Source organism: Chaetomium strumarium (assembly GCF_033439665.1).
Source record: "Chaetomium strumarium strain CBS 333.67 chromosome Unknown B0T15scaffold_4, whole genome shotgun sequence".
NCBI lineage: Eukaryota > Fungi > Ascomycota > Sordariomycetes > Sordariales > Chaetomiaceae > Chaetomium > Chaetomium strumarium.
Window position 1 is genome coordinate 6,218 of NW_026944432.1, and position 21,279 is coordinate 27,496.

Consider the following 21,279-nt stretch of genomic DNA (forward strand, 5'->3'; position numbering starts at 1 on the left):
ATAAGGTCGGTCCTCCCCCCTTTCTAAATGCCACCCCAAATTATAATCGAAATCGTACCTTTACTATAGCTCTAGAGGTTGACGAAGCTCTTATCCCATTTTTAAGAAGGGAACCGGAAGACCCAAGTTATTAGGTTACTCGAATTGTTTTGGCAAGACGATTCGTCGGTAAAGATAGACTAGAGGTTAGTTAATAAAATCCAAGGTTAACTTCCAAGTCACTTACTCGGATCAAGATCTCGATATCCTTCAACCAAAGGCAAGCAAATTAATATCTATCCTTTGCTACTGCCTTCGTCAATAGGATTCTCTTTTATATACGCCACTTACGTATCCGATGATAGCGAAGAACCCGGTATATCGTTAATCGGGAGATACGGCCGTCCATAGTATTAATCAGCATCTAGGTTATAAGCTAGGGACGCCGTTTAGCCAATTATAGGATATACCGCTTTTCCCGACATATAAGAATCTCTAGCCGGCCTGTTCGAGGCTTGGACTCAACAGTGGTAGATGATTCGAACCGTTGAAGGATGCGGTAGACAGCCGTCCTGTCGATGCGAAACGCGCGGGCAATAGCTGACTGGCTAGCCCCGGCTGCAACGGCACCTATAATAGCTACACGTGCAGTCGGTGATAGTTCCTGGCCAGGTTGACGGCCGGCCGTCAATTTGGCCCCGATTTCGGCCAAATTGACCATGGTGGGCTACAGTTGGGTTGGTTAGAAGATGGAAGATGGTGCGTGTCATGTCGCGACGCGCGTTTAATTGATGTGGGGTGTGACAGACTTTTGAACCCTGACTGTAGCTTGGCTACTGCCCGGATACTGAGATTCTCGCTCTGTTTGATAGCTTCGAGGGCTAAAAGAAGCCTGGCTTCTTTTGAGGGGCTACGCATGGCTTGTTGCGGTGGTATTTGGTGGAAAAGTTTAGAGGAGGCGCGTCGCACTGAAAGTGCGTCGCTCGCTTATCTGCGTCGCTCGCTTATCATGTACGTTAAGGGGCTTCTATCTCGAAATATTCGCTGAATATGACGCTGTAAACAGGAAATCTCCAAAGCTCTAGATAAATATGTCATAATAAATATGACCGCAGATATTTCGCAAGAAACGCCATCTGCACTCTGACAGCCTCATCAAACCTCTCATTGTCCTGAATCCTGATACAGCCTCCCCGCCCCCCCTATACTCGTACACCATGTCTGCGGATCATTCAATGCTCTAGCCAGTCCTGCACCCAAGCGGCCATCCATTCGGGCTGAATCTGGCCGAACGTGGCGAGAGACTTGCTGACACGCATAGTCTTTTGCAAGCAGAGTCTGGCCGACGACGGCGGGCCGCCCCGGGGGGTGTCGACGATAAGCTGACGATAGAAGTCGAGCAGTTTCACGGCGGGATTCCGCTCTAGGTCAGCAGGAGTAGCACAAGCAGCAGCACTCTCCTCCAGTCTCTCCAGCCATTCTCTGAACCCAACTACCGCAATATCATCTCCCCCCGCTTTCGTCGACAAGGCCCCGACAAGGACAGCGACAAGACCGCCGTCATCACTCCCCGTGTTCCAAGGAACAGGGTGGACGTTAGCGCAGTGGAACACCTCCAGATCCCCATGGCCTCCAGCTTCACCGGCCAACTCGTCTCTACTCCCGACTAGCTCGGGCCGGACTACTGGGTGCAGAACTTTGTCTCGCCCGTTCTCTTCGCCGACGCCGTGGCAGCCCTGCTGCAGCTGCAGCACGATCATCCATCCTCCCAGTCTCGACGCCGCCGACGTACTCCTCGCCCCGGCGACTCCTCCGCCTTCGACTTGCTGTTAGAGGTGGGCCCGCACTCGGCGCTCAAGGGTCCCCTGCGCCAGATCCTGCAACACCACGGCATCTCCACGGTCGCCTACACCTCCTTCCTCTACCGCGGAGAGGACGCGGCCGAGTCGGCAGTTCGCGCGGCCTCGGAGCTGTATATGCACGGGGTGCCGGTCTGCGTCAGCGCCGTCAGCCGGTCACCACTGGATACTTCTAGTATCAAGCCGCTCGTTGATCTGCCCTCGTATCCGTGGGATCATTCCCTGAGCTACTGGGCCGAGTCGCGTGTCAGCCGGAACCACCGCCTACGCACCTTCGGCCGCCGCGATCTCCTCGGCACGCCAGCCGCAGACGCCAGTGCGAAGCAGCCTCGGTGGCGCAACAGTCTCCGCGTCCAGGAGCAGCCCTGGCTCCGACATCACGTCGTGCAGTCTAGCACGCTCTTCCCCGGCGCCGGCAGTCTGACCATGGTGCCGGAGGCCGTTCGGCAGCTCGCCTTGCAGTACGGGGATCAGAACGGGGACCGCCCAATCCTGGCAATCGAAAGCATCAAACTGCAGCATGTGCGCATCGCCAAAGCCATCGTGGTTCCAGACGACCCGGCGGGCATCGAGGTGGTGCTGCAGCTGCAGTACGACGACGACATAAGCGACGACCGCGAGAAAGCCTGGGACTTCGCCATCCAGGTCTGCTCGGACGGCCGCTCCCTGGACCCGGCCAGTTCCAGGCGCGTCACGGTGCGATATCATGCTCATGCCCATGCACAAGAAGAACAGGAGGAAGAGGGAGGAGGAGCAACATAGACCACAGGGAAGAAGCTGCTGTAGCAGAGGGCGAGGGCAGAGTACACGGCAGCCATCGACAGCTGTACGCACACCATCGACCCGGCTGTCTTTTACCGGGCCACCCGTGATGCCGGTCTTCAGTACGGCCCCCTCTTCCAGGGCCTGGCCGAGATCGCCGCCGGGCCCCATCGCTGCGCAGCCACGGTGACGGTCGCCGACACCAGGGAATCCATGCCGGCCGGCGCCCAGAGCACGCACCTCATCCACCCGGCCACCCTCGACGCCATCTTCCACTCCATGTTTGCCGCCCTGATGGTGACAGACGGCAAACAGGAAGGGGGTGATGACCAGCTTGACTTGCGACGCGCGGCTGTTCCTATTGCGTTCGACAGCTTGATCTTCTACCCGAGCATACCCAACACACCCGGCGACCAGCTGCGCAGCTGCTGCCTCGTCGAGCGTCGCGGAGTGCAGGATCTCGTGGCCGACAACTATGTCTCGTCCGACATGGCATTCGACGAGCCCAACATCATCGTCCAGGGTACGCGATGCAGAGAACTGCCGCCATCCTCTACCACTGCGGATACTAGCACTTCCCCTTCCCCTAACATCAAAGCGCCTGTGGGAACGCTGGTCTGGAAACCCGATATCGCTTTGCTTGACAACGCAAAGCTAGAGAGCTACTTCTTTAAAAAGAGCGGCGCCATGATAGCGAGCATCGTTGATCTGGCTGCCCACAAGAACCCGGACTTCTTGGCCGTCCTCGAGATTGGGCCCTCCGACCTTGTCGTCGACTCGCTGCTGCCCACTTTGCACTCCGAGTCCACGCAGGATGAGGGCGTGGGTGATGATAAAAAGAACATGCGCTGCTCGCAGTATACCGTCCTGGTTCCGGAGGCAGAGACCATGTCTGCCCTGCAGGAAAGGTTGTCGTCGCTGAGGTCCGACGCCGCGCTGTCAGCCGAAGTCCTCACACCGGATGTCTTGGCAGAGGCGGAAGGTCGGTACGATATGGTCGTCGTCCACGACAGCAGTACATTGGCCACTGCGCAGAGTCAGCAACTGGAGAAATGCATCCGTGCCGGCGGGGTCTTGCTCGTCCGGGGAGAGGGAGAGCTGGGCTGAGGGAATCCGCAGTCCCCTTGGTCCTTTTTGTATTGCTCGCCAACGTCTGGCTGGACACTCGCGAGGAAGGAGGTCGAGATGAATAATGGTATTAGTACTACTAGTACTCCGGCCAGTAACAGCCAGACAATCGTGCTGATCCAACCTGCTGAGCCCGACACCGAACTGAAGGAACTCTCCAACCAACTATTGTCGCAGCTGGCGTCAAGGGGCATGCCCACCGAGCCGGTGCGGTGGTCAGCAGAACTTAAACTAGACCGTCTGCGGGGGAAGATGCTCGTTTTCCTCTTGGAAACACAGTCCGCATTCCTACAAGACATATCGCCCCAAGACTTCGCCGCCCTCAAGACGTTGCTCCTCAACAGCGCGTGAGTGCTGTGGGTCGCCAAGGGCGAGGATCCAGCCATGCAGGCAGCCCTGGGGTATCTGCGCGTCTTGAAGAACGAAAACATCCACCTCGACCCGAGGTACCTGCTCCTTGAGGACAGGGAGGACCGCTCAGCAGCCGAGGTCGCGCAGATGCTGTCACCTATGGTCACATCGAGCACCACAGATCGGGAATACGTGGAGCGGGACGGATGCCTCTGCATCAATCGATGGGTCGAGGACGGCCGTCTCAGCCGTATTATGACCGATGAAGAAGAAGAGATGGCAGCGCAGCGGAACTGCAGCGCCAGAACCGCTTTCAGCAGCCAGTGCCACGAACGACATGGCGGGCTTCACAAGCGGAGGAAGCACTCGGCTGGGCCAGCTCGCACACGCGGGACACAACCATCCTGTGTTTTGAGGCCGACGACATGGTTCCCGTCAGTGCGGATGTCGCCAATCCGCTCGTCCTCGATGCCGGCGCCACGTATCTGCTCGTCGGCGGAACAGGCGGCTTGGGGACCAATCTTGCCACCTTCCTCGCCCGCAAGGGGGCCCGGCATCTTGCCATCGTGTCTCGATCGGGACCATCCTCCCGGAACGCGGCCTCCTTGACGCAAGACCTGGCTGCGGTGGGCGTGCAGGCCACGCTCTACGCGGCCGACGCATCTGACGAGGCGTCCATGCGGGTGGTGCTGGGGCGCTGTGCGGCCGAGAAGCCGCCGATCCGCGGCGTGATCCAGTGCGCCGCCGTGCTCGACGACTCGGTCTTCGACAACATGACGCACGACCAATGGCGGCACGCGACCCGGCCCAAGATGCACGGTTCCTGGCTGCTGCACCAGCTGCTACTGCCCCACGAGAACGGAAACGAAAACGAAAGAGGCCTGGACTTCTTCGTCATGCTCAGTTCCATCGCCGGCGTCGTCGGCAACCGCGGCCAGGCCAACTACGCCGCCGGCAACACATACCAGGACGCCCTGGCCCAGTACCGTCGCCGGCGAGGCCTGCCCGCCGTCGCGGTTGATCTCGGGCTCATGTTGGGCATCGGGCTCATCGCCACCGAGCGCGGGGGCGCCACCAACCTCAAGAAATGGGAAGCCGTGGGCATCCGCGAGCCCGAGTTCCACCGGCTCATGACGGCGGCCATCGCGGGGTGCTGGTAGAAGCAGCCGCTGCCTGCGCAGATCGTCTGCGGCTTGCCCACCGGCGGCATCCTACAGTCGGCGAGGTTGGCGCGGCCCTTCTGCTTTGACGATCCCCGCTTTGCCTATCTAAGGAAGAGTGGTGTCGTCGCCGATGCGGATGCAGATGCTGCTGCCACCGGACGTGATAGTGAGGAAGTCGAGTCGCTTATTACCGCGCAGCTGGGGCGGGTGCAGTCGCTGCGCGAGGCTACCGACGTGGTGAGTAGCGCCCTGCGGCGCCGGCTGGCCCGGGAGCTGCAAACCGACGTCGACAATGTCGATGCCGGCCGCCCGCTGCACGCCTATGGAACTGACTCGCTGGCGGCCGTGGAGATCCGCAACTGGATTGTCGCGCATCTGCAGGCCGAGCCCAGCTTATTTGACGTCCTCGGCGCGGGCAGCATCCAGGCTTTGGCAGCGCAGATTGCTGTCATGTCCAAGGCGGTTCCTAGTACTGTGCAGGAGCAGATTTAGTACTAGTACCAGGTAGAAGAGAGTAGTACTAAACTACCTACTAAGTAGTGCATCTTGGTGGTTGCGAAAAGTCATGCTGTCGTACGCCATTTTGCTGACTCCCTGTTCTGGCTGATATGTAAAAGCAAACATCGAGTTCACCATTTGATGGAGGTGGAGAGGTAAGAACAGAAGTTGTTGAAGTTGCAAACTCGCTGTCGCACCCGCCGGGAATGGCGCAACTCCCGATCGGGTATAGCGCCGCGTCTGAACTGCCCCCGCTCGCACGGCCTAGCCCGCCCTTGGCATAACTAAGAGCCTCGCCGACGTCCCATTTTTGTACTCTCGACTTAACAGTTCAGTGATTGCACCTCAAAATGTTCAATCCAATCCGATGGGCGGCTCAGGATTGGATTGATTGAACTGTTCGGAGCGCTGGACGAGTTCACGACCGAACTTCAACGAACCGGATGTAGTTATCCGTAGCGTGCCAAGGGCCCCGTGCCTCTGGGCGAAATGAATCCTTCCATCCACCAATCCACCCATCGATCCATCCATCCATCCATCCTCCACACCGCACTCGCCCATGTTCGTAGACTCGTTTTGATCACTGCGTCAGCCACATCAGCGAGAAATTCCAAATCTACCATACAACTCACAGAATATCGCCGAGGACTCCGTCATGGCCAGCCATCTCTCCATCTTGTCCGAGCATGTTCTCGGGGACATGACAGCCCGGTACCTGATCGCTCCAGAAGGACAAGTCGGATTATGGCTGTATCCCACGGCGATGAGCGACCTAGCACAGCGGCGCCCAACCGTGGCGAACGAAAGCTGGGTTCGTAGCCACTCCAAAGCCAGGCCAGCAATGGTTGTCGAGCCGTTGGTGCATGTCAAGCTATCGGGCGACGACGAGCCGCCACAACTCGGCACGGGCCGAACCCTGCTGTGGTCGTCGTCCATTGATCGGTTCCGGCTTCTGGATCAACGGGTGGAAGCAAACACAGTAGTCACAACGCTGTACGACGATACCGGACTGCACATCAAGCACCGCCTTTCTGCCGGTTTCCGGGGGCTCACAGTCCAGAGTGAGACCGTTTTCGAGAACAACTCTAGCTCTCCAGTTCGACTCGAGTTGTTGACGTCGTTCTCTCTGAGCGGCATCACCCCTTACGCCACCGACGACGCACCTTGTCGCCTCCGCGCTCACCGATTCCGGTCTGTCTGGTCCGCTGAAGGACGTATGGTTACCGAATCCATCGAGCAGCTCCACCTAGAAAGATCCTGGGCGGGCAACATGAACTTCTCGGAGCGATTCGGCCAGGTTGGGTCCATGCCGGTGCGCGGGTGGTTCCCAACCGTGCTGGTCGAGGACACGGAAGCGAAAGTGGTCTGGGGGGCGCGGTTGGCGATTCCTACGAGCTGGCAGCTTGAGCTGGGTCGGCGGTTTGATGATCTGGTTCTCGCCGGTGGACTGGCAGACCGAGAATTCGGTCACTGGACAAAGACAGTCGAGCCAGGCCAGTCGTTTACCACTCCACAGGCTCACTTGACATGTGTCGCCGGATCGGTGGATGAAGCTTGCGATCGCCTGATCAGCGTTGATGTTCCCGCGATCGAAGCCCAGCCAGCAATGGAGCAGGACCTACCGATCGTTTACAACGACTACTGCACAAGCTGGGGAGAGCCTCGCGAAGACCAGTTGCTCGCTATTGCCGACAGGATCGCGCCGCTTGGTGTCCGCTACTTGGTCATCGACGCGGGTTGGTACATGCCAATGAACTCGGGTGCACACTGGGCGACGACTCTGGGCGACTGGCGCGCGCATCCAAGTCGATTTCCCAACGGACTGGCAGGTACGGCGGCAGCAATCAGGAAACGCGGGCTTGTTCCGGGTATCTGGATGGAGCCTGAGCATGTGGCGAAAGACTCAGACGCGTTCGCTGAGACCGACCACATGCTGACAAGAGATGGGAAACCACTAACGTTGGGGCTCCGTCGCGCCTGGAACTTGCACGATCCCTATGCGAAGGCGTACATTGAGGACCGTGTCATTGGAATGCTTGGTCAAGCCGGGTTTGGTTATGTCAAGATCGACTACAGCGAAACGCTCGGCATTGGTGTCGACCATCCCGACGGGCTAGGAGAGGGGTTGCGGCGCCAGGGCGAAGGCTCCCATGCGATATTTGACCGGATCAGAGAGGCGTTGCCCGACCTAGTGATCGAACTCGTCTCGGCTGGCGGACACCGTATGGAGGCGTCGTTTCTCCAGCGTGCCGCAATGTGCAGCTACTCGGACGCGCACGAGACAATCGAGATACCCATCATCGCCGCGGCCGTACACCGGCTGATGCTGCCCCGGCAGTCTCAAATCTGGGCTGTCCTGCGCCAAAACGACTCTCTTCAACGAATGAACTACAGCATGGCGGCGACATTCTTGGGCCGGATGTGTCTTTCCGGCGATATCCTTGACCTGGATGAAACTCAACTCTCCGTTGTGGAGTCTGCAATCGAGCTCTACCAGAAAGCTGTTCCGGCTATCAAGTATGGCAAGAGTCGAATCAAGGGCGATATCGGGCCCAGCTGGCGCCACCCAAGAGGCTGGCAAGGCGTGGTTCGGACCACGGAAGACGATGGAATTGTCGTCATACACACTTTCGAGCAGACACCCGAGGAATTCTCTGTCCAACTGCCCGGGACGGATTGGCGAATCGTTGAGGTGCTCACTCCTCTAGCAGTCAACATGGATGGCGACTGCCTTAAGGTCGTTGGTGCATCGGCTTTCGATAGCCAAGTTGTCCTTGTGCGAAGAGGTGCAGTTTAGACTTCACCATTGGGTTGGCTGATGGGAGAAGTGCTGCGTTCCGCAGTTCAACTCTGCCTAGAAGTAGTAAGTAGGTTCGTATACTTAGGTACTAGTAGCTAGTGGCTCGCACACGGTCGTCGTCCAGTTCAAATGCATCTTGTCACTCTGTTCATTCTGACAGATGGCGCACAGTTTGTGGGAATAGCCTAGCTAGAACAAACAGCTTATAAAACAACCTCAACGATCCTAAGCCGAGACACGTCACACAGCCCATCCCCTTGAGTTGTTGCCCATAGATTGCTACAAAATGAGAAGGTGCCGCGAAGCTGGGGAGTAGAAGTCCATCGTAACCCTGTGGCATGGAGTTCCGCGTGTCCGCATGTTAAGATACCAAACAAAGCCCTAACTAAGGGTGGGGTAGATATATCATTTCCCGCGAACTCTCAAAAAACAACTGACGAGACTGCGGTTTGCATATCTTCGTATTACTATCAAGGGCTTGCCCCTCCCCCTTAGCGCTCAGGGCAGATTTTGCCCGTGAGTAACTCGACCTTGGGATTGTTCGCTCGGAACGAGGCCCCGAGATTGGTCTTCTGCTGTGGGCTCAGCTTGCCCTTTACGATGGAGAGCTCGCGGTAGCGCAGAGCGCGGCGGGTGCCGCCTGCGCCGAGGCCGCCGAGCACCATGGCAAGGATGGCGACGGGTGCTATCTCGGGATTCTCGACGAGGGAGTAGACGGCAATCAGCACGCGCCATCATGGCGCCGACGCGGCCCAGGTTGCCAATGGCGGCGCCCACAAAGGGGATAAGGAAGAGGATGCCCTCGACGATCTTGAGGGTGAGGTGCTTGGTCCTCCGCCGCTGCTCGTCCTGACCGATCTTCTTGACCTCCTTTATCGACTCTACGGCGTCCTCGAGGAGGAACACGGGCATAGCGAGGACCTCGACGGCATCGGCCGGACTGCCCTCGAACAGGTCAAGGCCGAGCATCATATATATATCGTCGTACTAGGTCCATATGGTGTCGAAGTTCTTACGCGCCTTGTCCACTACGGTCTTGGGGTTCGGCACCTCGAAGTCCGGCTTGCCGGCGGGGAAGCCCCAGTGCACCTTGTCGAAGTTGAAGCACATGCCTATACCGCCAGAGGTCTGCTCGTAGCGGAACTCCTGCGTGTACTTGCCAAAGTCGACCTATTCCAGGTCAATACCCTCATTGGCAAGCGTCTTATTAAGGCCATCGCTATCGTGTAGCTCCTAGAAGAAGGTATAACTCTGCATGTACTCGTTGGGCGGATTTGCAGTCGTACTTGCTGGCGTCCTTGCGCTCACCGACTTCGCCCTCGGTGTAGTAGCAGTCGAAGAAGCCGGCAATTGGCTGCTCGCCGTCGATCATCATGCCGCAGAGACGCTCGCTCAGTGTGTCGTGCATGAAGTTGCGATAGAAGCCGAAGACGTCGTCGTAGCCGCTCATGGACTTGTCGATCATCCTCTGGAAAGCCCTGATGGCGTTCATAGCGACGCACTCTCCCAAAGACTTGTCGGCGTCCGTGATCACGCCATCGAGGTTGTTATAGTCCTTGAGCTCGCACTTATAGGAGGGGTCCATAGCGTCAATATCGACGTTCGAATCGGAATTAGCCTTGCACTCGGCCTGCAGGTCGACGGCCCAGTCGCTGACGCCGCCAAAGTTGAGATCCTTATACCATTGGGCGCGCCGCTCATTGGTCGGACTGTCCATGTAGGACACCCACTCGGTCGCGTTGTAGACCAAGACGTCAGAATCAGACGCCTAGTCGTAGTAATCGTAGTACTCACCGCCGATGCTGTCGTAGATCTTCTTCAGCTGGCAGATCTCGGCCTCGGAGATATATCCAGACGTGTTGGTGCAGTTGCCCAGTTCGCAATCCTCGCTATATATTCATTTAACATGTTAGATCAAACTGAACAAGAGCGCGAAGCAAGAGATACCTAGGAAATGTAGGTAAAGTACTACTCACGCAGCGTACTTGTTGCCGACGTCCCACTGGCCATACAGATCGTACGTCATATAGACAATATAGTCGACCACCTTAGCGATATCGTCAATAGGAAAGTGGCGGAGATACCAGTACACGCCGGAGCAGCGAACGAGATAGTCTTGCCTGCAGGAAGACGTCGCTTCACCATCTTTAGAAACTCCAGATAGTTGTTGCCGTCCTCGGTAGTCCCCGGATCGGCGCCTTCGATGTCGTCGGCACCGGGATATTCCCAGTCGAAGTCAACACCAGCCAGACTGTGCGTCTTGACAAAGTCAACGACGTTGGTAGCAAAGACGAGACGGTTCTCAGGCCGGACGGCCCGGCGGATGATGTGGCTGGTGGGATGCTCGTTGGAAAAGGCCCAGGCTCCGTAAGAAAGGACCTGCTTGAGCTTGGTGCCCGTCTTGACGAACTTCTCAAACTGCTCCTCGGCGTCCTTGACGCTGGCGGTGAAGTCTTCGTTGATCCAGCCAAAGGCGAGGTGGATGATGGTGTGCGGTCGGTAACCTCGTCGACGCCCATGTTTACTGCGAAGAAGGCCCATCATCGTATTGTTAGCGGCTTAAGTACCTAAGGTAGTTTCGAGTGCCTAGGACAAGGAAGAGTAGTACTTACAGCACGGGCGGTTGTGATTCCAGGCCTCAAAGTACGCGATGCGCTCAAACTTGGCCGGCGCCTGTTTGTTGTTGACAATATCCATGCCACAGTTGGAGATGCAGCCGTACGTGTCCTTCGCGGCGGTGGCGGGGGCCCCATCGACCGTGGTGTCGATACAGAAGTCGATAGCGGTCCCGCACTGACCCCAGGTATTACAGCAGACGTTGAGCGGGCACGGGTTCAGGGCGGCCAGGTCGGTGCCGTTGGTAGGACGAACGGTGCCGGGCTTCTGGGGACCACAGAGGGCGTTATCGATGGCAGCGGGGAGGGGCGGATTGCCGTCGCTGATGCAGACGATCATGTCCTGCTTCATCTCCCTGCACTCGGTGAAGCCCCACGTCTTCTTCCGGTTGAACTTCTCGATGTCGCCCTGCTCTAGCAGATACTTCTCCTGGATGTCGAAGCAGAGCTCGTCCTTCCGGACGACATGGGTGGCGCACGAGCCGTCGGGGTTCTTCTTGGGCCGCAGGTCGGGCTTGGTGCCCTGGGAGCAGCAGACTACCGACTTGAGCTTGAGGTTGGCGCAGAAGGACTGGCTGCCGCCGTTGAACTTGGCGAGCTGGCCGAGGCTGACCCGCTCGGGGCAGCGGCTCTCGGCAGTGCTGTCGCAGGTGTCGCCTTGCTGGACCTGCACGTACTTGCACGTGCCATCGGTGTTCGGCTTGGGATCCATGTTCGGCATGGTGCCTGGCAAGCAGCAGACGTAGTCGCCGGGCTTCATAGAGCCGCAGATCTTGTCACTGCCGCCGTTGTACTTGTAAAAGTCGTCAACCGAGATCTTGGGGTTGCACCTCCGCTGGGCCATGGACCAGCAGCCGTCGCCGGACTCGACGCGCGCAACTTTGCAGTCGGCGCGGGCCTCGAGCGTGGTGCCGACAGCACTGACGCGGAACGGGTGGCTTGCCGGGTTGGGCGACTGGTCCGGTCGCAGGTGCTGACTGGCGATTCTGCCGTGGCTGCGTCTCTCGGCAGCCAGAGTTGAGTAACTCGAGTTGCCGCTGCTGGTGGCGTTGGCGTGGAGCACGGCGTCTGCGCCCATGGTCATGGCGATAGCCGGGATGATCTTGAACTTTTGATCCTTCCACGTCTCGGAGGCGCCGAAGCCCGACAGGCACTCAGCCTTGGTCCATTGGGCAATGGCGTCGCGCACGGCGTCGACAGGGCCGGTCGTGTCGTAGATGACGCCGAAGGTGTGCGCAGCCGACCGCTTGCCCGCTGGGCCGCAGACCTGAGCACTGGCCTGGCGACTCGGGACGCTGTTGATGTTCCCGGGGGCGAACTCGTTGAAGCGCTCCAGGAGGGGTGCCGCGGACGGCTTGCGTATCTCGGAACCGACGTATAGGCCCACGACTGTGTCGCCCGCCTTGGCGAGAATCGACGTGGCGTCGCAGGTCGGGTCCTCGAGGAGCATCTTCCAGATGTGCCGCAAAGTGGAATCCCGCCGTGGGCAGCAACTGCGAGAGCATGTGGGACAAGACTTATGTCTGTGTTGCCGTTCTGTAACCCCTGACGGGCCGGATGACACATGTTGAATTGGCGCAGTCAGATAATAGATGAATGAAATGAAGTCGACAATGCCGATCACGAACCTCTTCTCCAAAAGCCATTGCTCTATCACGGCGAGAAACTTGATACTATTATCCACATCCACTGTAGATACTCTCGGCTATCCAACTCAAATATAAGACACCGGCTCGGGAAGCAGGACTGGAAATCCTTGTCTTGCTGGAAGTAAACCCCTTGAGAAGGGATCTCTAACCACTGAACAGATGGACAATCCAATGCCCACCTCCCGGAATGTTTCGACCAGACAGTCGAGATCCTCCCTCGGCGGTATTCTTCGGACCTCAAGCGTAACAGACCCAAGCTTCGGAAAACGGGCACGCTCTCGGGCCATGGCCAGAATATCCCTGAACACAATCGGCCAGTAGAAAATGCAACCCAGGCGAAGACGCACCAGCGATGGCGGAAGCTTTGCCAGAAACTCGTCCGTCGTCACCGCCTCACAGCTACGGTCGCTCTCCACGTTGTCGGGCTCCTCAAACACCGGCCCGTACAATACAAGCTGCTCCAGCTCCAGCGTCTCAAGAGCAGAGAAATCCTTCAGCGAAAGGCCAGCCTCAAACCCCCCGAGCCTATGCCAAGTAGGGTCAAAGTAGTCCTCGTCATCATCTTCATCGGTCCCGTCATACTCCTCGCCCTCACAAACATCATCTTGCGTCAACCTTGCCTTAATCGGAAAGGCCGAATAACACAACCTCTTCAGCGTCTCCTTCGCAGTGCCCAGGTGCCTTTCTGGATCTAGCACAGGCCGTCCAAACGTCACGCCGCCCTGGAACAATTCCAAATCCTCAAACACGGTACTGTGCCGGACGATAGCCTCGGCCTCCTCGACGCCAATATTCTCGCCGCTGATGGACAGCTTCCTCAACCGGGGCAACTCCACATCCCACGGCAACGCCTTCAAGCCATCGCGGCCGCCCACCCATTGGTGCGGGTCAGGCCCGTCGGCGCCGCAGTCGGCCGCGACAAGACTCTCCAGGTTCCTCGCGCACCGTAGAAACGCCCGAGCCTCCTTGACATGGAACGAGTACTCCTCCCGGGGCCAGCCCTTGCGCCACCCAACCAGCACCACGTGCCGGAGCCCTTCCATCGGATGCGTCCAGTCCCTCCACGTCCTGGCGGTGACCCGCCCAGGAACCCGCGCTGCAGCAGCACGTACGTGACGCCCGGCGCGAGCGTGATCGCGAGGTCCTGCAGGTCGTCGAGCGAGCCGTACTGCCGGAGCGTGTGGTCGTCGTCGTCGTCCCTGACCGCGAGCACCAGCTGTTCCTCGTGCGGGACGTACAGGAGGTAGTCGTTGGGCGTCCAGAGGACCAGGCTCCGGACGGATGCGGCCAGGTCGCGGCGGCGGTGGAGGGTGCGCACGAAGCGGGCGAGGCGCCGGCGGGTGTCGGCGTGGCCGGCGAGCGAGTGGAAGAAGTGGAAGAGGACCGGCTGGGTGGCAGCGCGCAGGTGTCTGGAGGACGCGCTGAGACTGGCGAGCGCGCTTTGGTCGTGAATCGCGCTGGCGGCTTCGTCGTGGGGGATTTCGCCGATGCGGGGATGGCGGCAGTGGATGCACAGGTTGCCGCTGATTTGGATGAGGATCTCGGCGGGGAGGGTGAGGAGGGTTGTGGGAGCGGGGATGGTGCTGGGGGTCTGGACATTGAGGCTTGCCATTGCGTGTTGTATGGTAGGCGACAGAGAAAATTTACTCGTAGTAGTCGGAAGCTGTTGAGGGAACGATAATAATCGGACAGTGTGGTCAATTTGATGACCTTGTTGATTTTTTGTGATTGTTGTTGTTGCTTTTCGAAGTAGGGAAAGAAATCCCAGGGCAGAAGCAGGGCGGATGAGAGCTGTTGGAACCACGGTGATGCGCATTACAATAAAGCAGGCCAAAGAAATGGAACCGTAGGTGGTTTTTCGGGATGATGTACCCTGGAACCTAACCATTCATTGTTTTATTATTTATTCAAGAGGTCGAAGATCCGTCGCTGTCGACGGAGATGGGCCTATTAGCACCGCCAAGACGCTAATCTAAGGCATGCTGCTGCGTTGCATGCATGACCCCCCTTATTATAGCAAGACCCTATGTGGTCGGTCCGGCGGATCCGTCTCAATGCCCTTGGCGTGAGGCACCTTCAGGCTTCAAACGGCCAGGTTGCACTCGTTTGACTTATGTCTCCGGTTCCTACATCAGGTCCCAATGGTTTGGGGCACTCGCGAATGCTTCTCCTGTTGAACGCCAGAGCTCCAAGTTTCTGTCTCCTATTGTAAGACGCTTCTCGAAGTTCACTATGTCGAGAAGCAGCCATCCTCCAGCACCCTCATCATCTGGTGATTCATATACAGCCAATTCCCCAGCTGTGCTCCCTGCTGATCGACCTCCATGGTAGTGTCGCCAGGCACGGCAAACGGCGCAGCCGGTGTCCAACCAGGGACGGACGAGTTCTCGCTAATAAAAGCAACACCTGCAGGCAACTCTGCGCTATCTGAGCCCGGGAACGGCATCTGCTGCGCGGCCTGATGACCCGTCGTGTCCGGCATCGCCATCGGCGTCGGCTGTTGATAAGGCGGCTGCATCGGCAGCGAGGCCCTGGCATTCCAGGCATTGACTCCCGAGTCTCCGGGCCGGTTCACCACGCCTGTCTTCAACTTCATATAGCTGCAGGCGACGTCGTACAGAGCCTTGAACAGGCGGAGCTCTTTCTTGATGCCAGGGGAAAAGAAGTCCGCTGCAGGCGTTTCAAGGATCTCGACGAGATTTCCGAGACGATCGAGGTCGGCTTGGTTGCAGGTCTCGATAACGTGACAGAAGAGAACGGTGAAAGGCACGAAAGGGGATTGAAGTACGGCCCTGTGAACCGTCAGTCTTTCCACTACCATCCGACTCAATGACGATGTGGTGCTCGCGTACCAGTTAAGGTATGATTCAAGAAGCTCATCCTCCACCTTTGTTAGAATGGCTATGCACCTCTTGTGTTCTTCAAGGGCTTCGCGAGCACTGGCGATGCAGTCCTTTCCAAATACTGTACCGTCACCTGGTTCCGGGGGTATGGCCCGGTAGATAAGACAGAAGAGGGACAAGTGGCTGACCCTAGTGATGTGGTCGAAGGCGTCGAAGAACTTGACACCAATCGCCTGGCCGACCGCGTCCTTGTAGCGTCTCTGGAAGGTTGTCAGGAAGCAAAGACGGTAACACTTAAGAGAGCTGCTAAGGAAAAGGAGCTGAAAGGGAACAGGTACTAGTTGGGAGTTCGAGAAAAGCAGGTGCCTTACATCGTCTGCCGTTGTCTCCGTTGATGTGTGCGCCTGCAATTTCGATGCTAGATGTCTTGCCCGAGCAACGCGGATACCCTGTGGCTGGATCAGTGCGGCAGGGCTATATATCTGATCATAGATCATGCCTTGAAGCCTCGCCATGTCGACCAGTTTCTTCATGTGGGCGAGCTTCGCCGCTCCTGACTTCGAGTCCATCATCGGCAGAGGGACAGTGACATCCCCGTCTCGGATGGTGGAGGACCGGCCAAGGCGAAGAGAGAGGGCCTTTTCATACATGTATATGATCCAGAACATCTGGATCTTCTGGGCCTTGAGCTCCGGACTGTCCTGCGCCATGGCGACGATGTTGTGCATTCCCAAGGTTTGGCTCATGTGGGAAGCCGTGGCGATGAAGTTCCAAGCAGCTGACGGTTTGCAGACTTCATTACAATACATGGCCTGTTTAGGGAAGTCGGACACGTCAGCAGGTTCCCGATGGTTATGTAGGATGCGCGGTACCTACGGCCATAGTCATAGCGGATGTGGTGTCCACGCTTGACGGTAGATGGAATGGCAGGTTGGACAGGACCGTCTCGAGATTGTCTCGACACAAGGTTGCCTGCTCTGCGTAATGGGCCTTTGTGCTGGGCTCTGTGCTGACGCTCTTGCAGACATTGAAGAGCCAATAAAGACCGGAGTTGACGATGATGAGGTCGGCATGGTTGACATCGCCAGGCGAGTACACCTTGAGGAAGAGCTCTGTGAAGCGGGGGACCGAATTGGCTTCGTGATTCCAGAAGAATCTCACCCGGGGATGTTCTGTGAAGTAGTAGTAACTGTCTGTCAGCACACCGACAGCTTGGACTCCGGAGAAACACATACCGTTGGCCATCCTGAGGCACGTGAGGGCTGACTCGATAGGCGGCATGGGAAGATTCCGAACCGTGCAGCCAGGCTCTAGGGGTTTAGCATGAGGGTAAAGGTAGTCAGCATCCTGCTGGTCGGTCTGCGCACCGAGAGTGCGGCTCAGCGAATCCAGCACGGAGGCCATTTCACCGGTGATGTCGATAGAGGGCCTGTGGACAATGGCATCGTGGAGGAACCGGTTGGCAAAGGCGGCCTGGGCCGACAGAGACGACTCTCCCTCATACTCCAACTTTGGCGTGAGGATCTTGCGCGCCTCGCAGCTGCCTAGAGATGCTGTCGTGGGCGCTCCGGGTGGCAGGTTGGGCGGGGCCGACGTCGTGCGTGGTGCGTTCGCTTGGGGTCTGTCATGGAGATTGCCCAGGGCGTAGCCCAAGTCATCCAGTTTCTTTGCGATGAAGTCAATCTTCCTCTCGCTGAGTTCGCAGGGTCAGTCACCGTCAGAGGCAACCCCAGGAACTGTTGACTCTGGGAAGGCGAGCCGAACTTACTACAACTCAGAGATGAAGACCCTTTGACGCTTCTCTTTGGGTTTGTGCATTGGGTAGGTGCAGGGGACATCAATGCGGGCGCAATAGGAGCATGGGTGCCGTCGGTCACACCGGACCTGTGGATTCCGCACTCAGCCTGGGACGACCCAACAGCTAGAATACGGTAGCGAGGCTCGGAGTACTTACTTTGCGACGTCGGCATCGATCACACTAGGGAGGCGGAAGTCAGCGGCGGGGTTCGGGCGCGGGAGTTCTAGGTGTGACTTGCCGATAACTTGGAGGGCGGGATTTTGTCATCGTCCTCTTTCTCATTGGCATTATCGGAGTGCTGAGGCACCGGCTCATGGCAGTCGCTGGTACTGTCCGAGTCCATTGGCCTCCTGTCCGATACGTTTCCCAGGCCGTGGTGTGTCTGACAGTCTGATACAGTGCGAGAGCGTCCCGGCCAATGAAACAGAACGCGGGCCGCGGAGGCGTCGTCGATCGACTCGATTGAACGAGGTACAACCTGAATCAGCAGCTCAGCCCGATGACGAAACGGTGGTGGGCTGCTAGACAGGACGCGGCTTACTGTCAGCGCAGGCCAAGTGGCATACCAAACGGCATAGGGATGGAATGGAAGGCGGCTGGAAGGGCTGCTTGTTCTCCGAAGCCCGATGGGGGGAATTGCAGGCAGTGGGGGACGAGGATGATGTGCGGTTGCCGCTTAGTTCGAAACTCCGGAATAACTTGGCTCCGAGTTTCCTGTTTGCCCTATTGTCTGTCTTTGCTTGTCCGGTAGTACTCCAGGATCAGTACCTGGTCGTCCACGCGTTTTGATGTATTGCGGCAGGGGGTGCGGAGTCCAGGAATTCTTGCATGCCGCGTTCCGGCCGCAGTCTGCAGATGCTTCGGGCGCGGTTTCTTGGCAGTCCGCGTCCGCCGACTCCAATGGTGCTGAACCAGGACGGCGTTGAGAACAGTGATGTTATCCTAACAAAGCATCACCAATGAGCTGGGATCTCATGACCCTATCTAGCTGATTGCATGCTTATGCGGTAGAATCATTGCCACTTACAGCTGAAGTTACGAGTTACTCTGCCCTGCACCTTGCGTCCTCTTTGATTCCGGCACCTGCCATCTATGCTTCATTAACAACTTCAACCGCGAACTTCTTTCACTTACTTAACTACGATACCCTAATCGAATATGCCGAAGTTGACGAGGATGAGAAAACAGCAACTAGCCGACGAACCAAAGTGGCAAAGCCTCCTGGCTGACTAAAAGCCCTACGAAGAGCGATGAAAAGCCGACGGCGGGTTTCGGGAGCCTTCTCGTTAAGTGGTTCCAAGCATACTTGCTGTTCCCGGTCCTAGACTCGCTGACAGTACGCGCGATATAGAGTGTCTTCAAGCACGGACTCTGGGTAGACGCCTAGCAGTGTATCGGGCGTCATCGACACCTGTCTTCAGGGGATCAACTTTAGCTACCCTTGGACCGGATGTCAAAGTTCTTGATAGCTTGTCCCTTTAGATTACTGCTCTGAAAGTCACGGCCCTCATGGTATGTCCATCCACAACAAAGTCCCTATAGCTTCCGCTTCAACCTAGTAGTGTCTGATCACCCATGCACGGGACGCAAGCGGCTCCGGCAAGAGCACGATTATCGCCGCCCTTAAGAGATAGCACGATCCTTCTGCTAGTTCGACCAAAGGCGACGGAGTCAGCATCCGTGACCGATTCGTCAGCTGGCTTCGTATGACTATTCGCCTCTTTACAACTGGTTACTAAGATGTGCGGGGCCCTCGTCATCCTTCTATATCGGCCTCGATAGCATCTTGATCCACCAATCACGCCAGTGCGACTTGAGTCAGGAATCGGTTTTCCTCAACGGCAGCATGCTTGAGAACGTTTCCCACCGCCTGGTGGGGACGCCATAGGAGAACGTCTCACGTGAAGACCAGCTGATAGTAGCTACTAATCCCTAAGCTACCTACGCATATGACACGGTGTTCCCATGTCGGGGTAGACTTATAGTTGGATCTATCCGCAATACGATGCTCATTCCCGCGAGGCAAGAGTCGGGAATGTCATTTCCCACCACTCGGTCACCAAGTTGCAGGGGTAGTATAACCGAAAGGCTGGTCTATAGCTGCATGGGCAAACACCTACCTAGACGGGCATTTCATGCCGTACGACCTACGGGAATTGACAGCTGCTATGTTGTGCTACCCTCCAAGTTGCCCATCATAACCAGCCTAGGTACAAGTATTTGTGACACTCCTGCAGCGTCACATTTGCTCGTTCAGCCCTGGCGGACACAGTCGTTGTCGTATGTTGGTCGATAGTACGCAGAGTCTTACCGGAGAAGCCGGAAGGTGTATTTCGTTTAGGGAAAATGCTGCGTGGAAGTGGCGAGCTGAGCTCAATACGCTACAGGAGCCAATCGTACAGTTCGGGATGTGTCTGTGATCTAAGTGTATGCTGTGAGTCGGTGATTCGACTCCTAATCCAATCATCCAATCTTCTGGCCACACATAACGGACAGGGCTTTACTAGACAAAGTGGGGAACTCGGCGAAATTGATGTCAGAAGCTTCCCAGGATGGGCTGAGTGACATAGCATCGGTGGCCGGCAAAGGTCTCAGCTCGATCATTGAACCGATCCCTTGCCTATTCGAGTCAACCATCTAGGCCTCCAATCACGGAAATGAGTTCACGTAGCACCAGAACCGAGTAAACTATATTGAAACATCCTTCAGTTCTTCTTATTTCATCCTACGTGTATCGCCTCTACGATATGGGTAACTACACTAATAACATTCCCGCCACTTACACGCTGAGATTAGGTATATAGGACTCACGCTGTTATCGTTTGTCTAGCCTGCTGATAACATGAAGTATAGAGCTAACTAAGATAAGTGTATGACTTTCCAGTCGGGTTCAGCGTATAGTTACTAGTTGGCGCGTTAATATACCAGGAGTCGTCTGCCTCTGCACAGGTCCCGCGGTTACCCAGCTGGCTAGCCATAAAATGTCCAAACAAGTGTATTGTAGCCAGCTGGCGAGGACTCTCCAAGTACACTGCCCGAACTTGAGTGAGCAGAGGAAGTAATAAGTACTACGCTTGGGAGTACTAGTAGTGACAATTAACTACCCTCGAAGTGTGCTTCCTGTAGCCAACAGTGGATTGTGCGTTATGGCTATCGGTCCCGTTCATGTAACCAGGAAGAGACCGCGTGCCATGGTGCACCAGTCTCGTTGCGGGTTGCCGTAATCGTGCTACTTCGGTGTTGGCAGAAGGCTCTACATACCTTAGCTTGTCCTGCCCGAGCTTCTCCGAGGTCCTCAACGAGGGTTAGCCCACTAAGACACCTGATGGTGTAGCACTATCCTGGATCCAGTCAACCGACTATCGGGCCCAGCCCGTCTCGTATACACCGGCTAGGCAGGCTTGATGGCTTTCAATATTCACTACATCCAGAGGTAGATCAGCATGTCGGAGGACTTATATGAACTCGAAGGAATCGGGTATTCTGCAATGGAGGATCAACACTGATCGCCGATCTTGACAGCACCTAAGACACATAGCCTTCTCATATCACACCGGTCACGTCAGCCACAGTTGCACCGGACACACAATGGGAGCTTTAACAGACGGTCTAAGCTGCTTATGCTATGAGCCGATAATACGAGCAGGCGGAGAGGCACTGCTCGTCGTCATCGACAAGGCTGACTCGGCCGCTCCAGCTATGCGATTGCTATATAAGAGACGCAAGTTCCTCTCCTATCATCAATATCCTGGTACAATACAACCGCTTCAAACCCTGAGACCTTCACATCCCCGCTTTCGAAGGCTATGAACATGGTTGCCGACAAGCTGTCTC

At 56.9% G+C, this 21,279-nt stretch overlaps 7 protein-coding genes across 7 annotated transcripts; 3 read left to right on the forward strand and 4 right to left on the reverse strand.

Moving 5' to 3' along the window:
• Positions 1–246: 246 nt before the first annotated feature.
• On the reverse strand, positions 247–758 carry B0T15DRAFT_531003 (uncharacterized protein). The gene is made up of 2 exons (XM_062869213.1): positions 437–758; positions 247–385 (listed from the first exon to the last, which is right to left on the reverse strand). The coding sequence occupies exon 1, from the start codon at positions 698–700 to the stop codon at positions 437–439; it is 264 nt and encodes an 87-aa protein (XP_062720757.1). The 5' UTR covers positions 701–758; the 3' UTR covers positions 247–385.
• B0T15DRAFT_493188 (polyketide synthase dehydratase-domain-containing protein) lies at positions 729–4,079 on the forward strand (the record flags this gene model as incomplete). The annotated part of the gene is made up of 7 exons (XM_062866926.1): positions 729–738; positions 1,301–1,347; positions 1,407–1,574; positions 1,650–2,534; positions 2,625–3,123; positions 3,199–3,586; positions 3,824–4,079. The coding sequence occupies 7 exons, from the start codon at positions 729–731 to the stop codon at positions 4,077–4,079; spliced, it is 2,253 nt and encodes a 750-aa protein (XP_062720758.1).
• Positions 4,080–4,112: 33 nt separating this feature from the next.
• Positions 4,113–5,734, forward strand: B0T15DRAFT_493189 (KR domain-containing protein; the record flags this gene model as incomplete). The annotated part of the gene is made up of 3 exons (XM_062866927.1): positions 4,113–4,402; positions 4,459–5,235; positions 5,305–5,734. The coding sequence occupies 3 exons, from the start codon at positions 4,113–4,115 to the stop codon at positions 5,732–5,734; spliced, it is 1,497 nt and encodes a 498-aa protein (XP_062720759.1).
• A 473-nt stretch (positions 5,735–6,207) lies between these two features.
• B0T15DRAFT_531011 (family 36 glycoside hydrolase) lies at positions 6,208–8,930 on the forward strand. Its single transcript, XM_062869214.1, has one exon. It carries the CDS (start codon positions 6,396–6,398, stop codon positions 8,535–8,537), a length of 2,142 nt encoding a protein of 713 aa, XP_062720760.1. The 5' UTR covers positions 6,208–6,395; the 3' UTR covers positions 8,538–8,930.
• A 101-nt stretch (positions 8,931–9,031) lies between these two features.
• B0T15DRAFT_493191 (uncharacterized protein) lies at positions 9,032–10,257 on the reverse strand (the record flags this gene model as incomplete). The annotated part of the gene is made up of 4 exons (XM_062866928.1): positions 9,032–9,238; positions 9,288–9,480; positions 9,529–9,710; positions 9,802–10,257. The coding sequence occupies 4 exons, from the start codon at positions 10,255–10,257 to the stop codon at positions 9,032–9,034; spliced, it is 1,038 nt and encodes a 345-aa protein (XP_062720761.1).
• A 51-nt stretch (positions 10,258–10,308) lies between these two features.
• On the reverse strand, positions 10,309–14,696 carry B0T15DRAFT_502189 (uncharacterized protein; the record flags this gene model as incomplete). Its single annotated transcript, XM_062867419.1, has 6 exons — positions 13,917–14,696; positions 12,984–13,872; positions 11,153–12,605; positions 10,683–11,044; positions 10,517–10,587; positions 10,309–10,429 (listed from the first exon to the last, which is right to left on the reverse strand). Exons 1-6 carry the CDS (start codon positions 14,690–14,692, stop codon positions 10,309–10,311), a joined length of 3,672 nt encoding a protein of 1,223 aa, XP_062720762.1. The 5' UTR covers positions 14,693–14,696.
• On the reverse strand, positions 14,697–18,224 carry B0T15DRAFT_531016 (uncharacterized protein). Its single transcript, XM_062869215.1, has 9 exons — positions 17,987–18,224; positions 17,684–17,923; positions 17,602–17,625; positions 17,416–17,531; positions 16,883–17,340; positions 16,524–16,819; positions 16,019–16,459; positions 15,657–15,907; positions 14,697–15,596 (listed from the first exon to the last, which is right to left on the reverse strand). The coding sequence occupies exons 2-9, from the start codon at positions 17,786–17,788 to the stop codon at positions 15,035–15,037; spliced, it is 2,253 nt and encodes a 750-aa protein (XP_062720763.1). The 5' UTR covers positions 17,789–17,923; positions 17,987–18,224; the 3' UTR covers positions 14,697–15,034.
• Between the last annotated feature and the right edge of the window lie 3,055 nt (positions 18,225–21,279).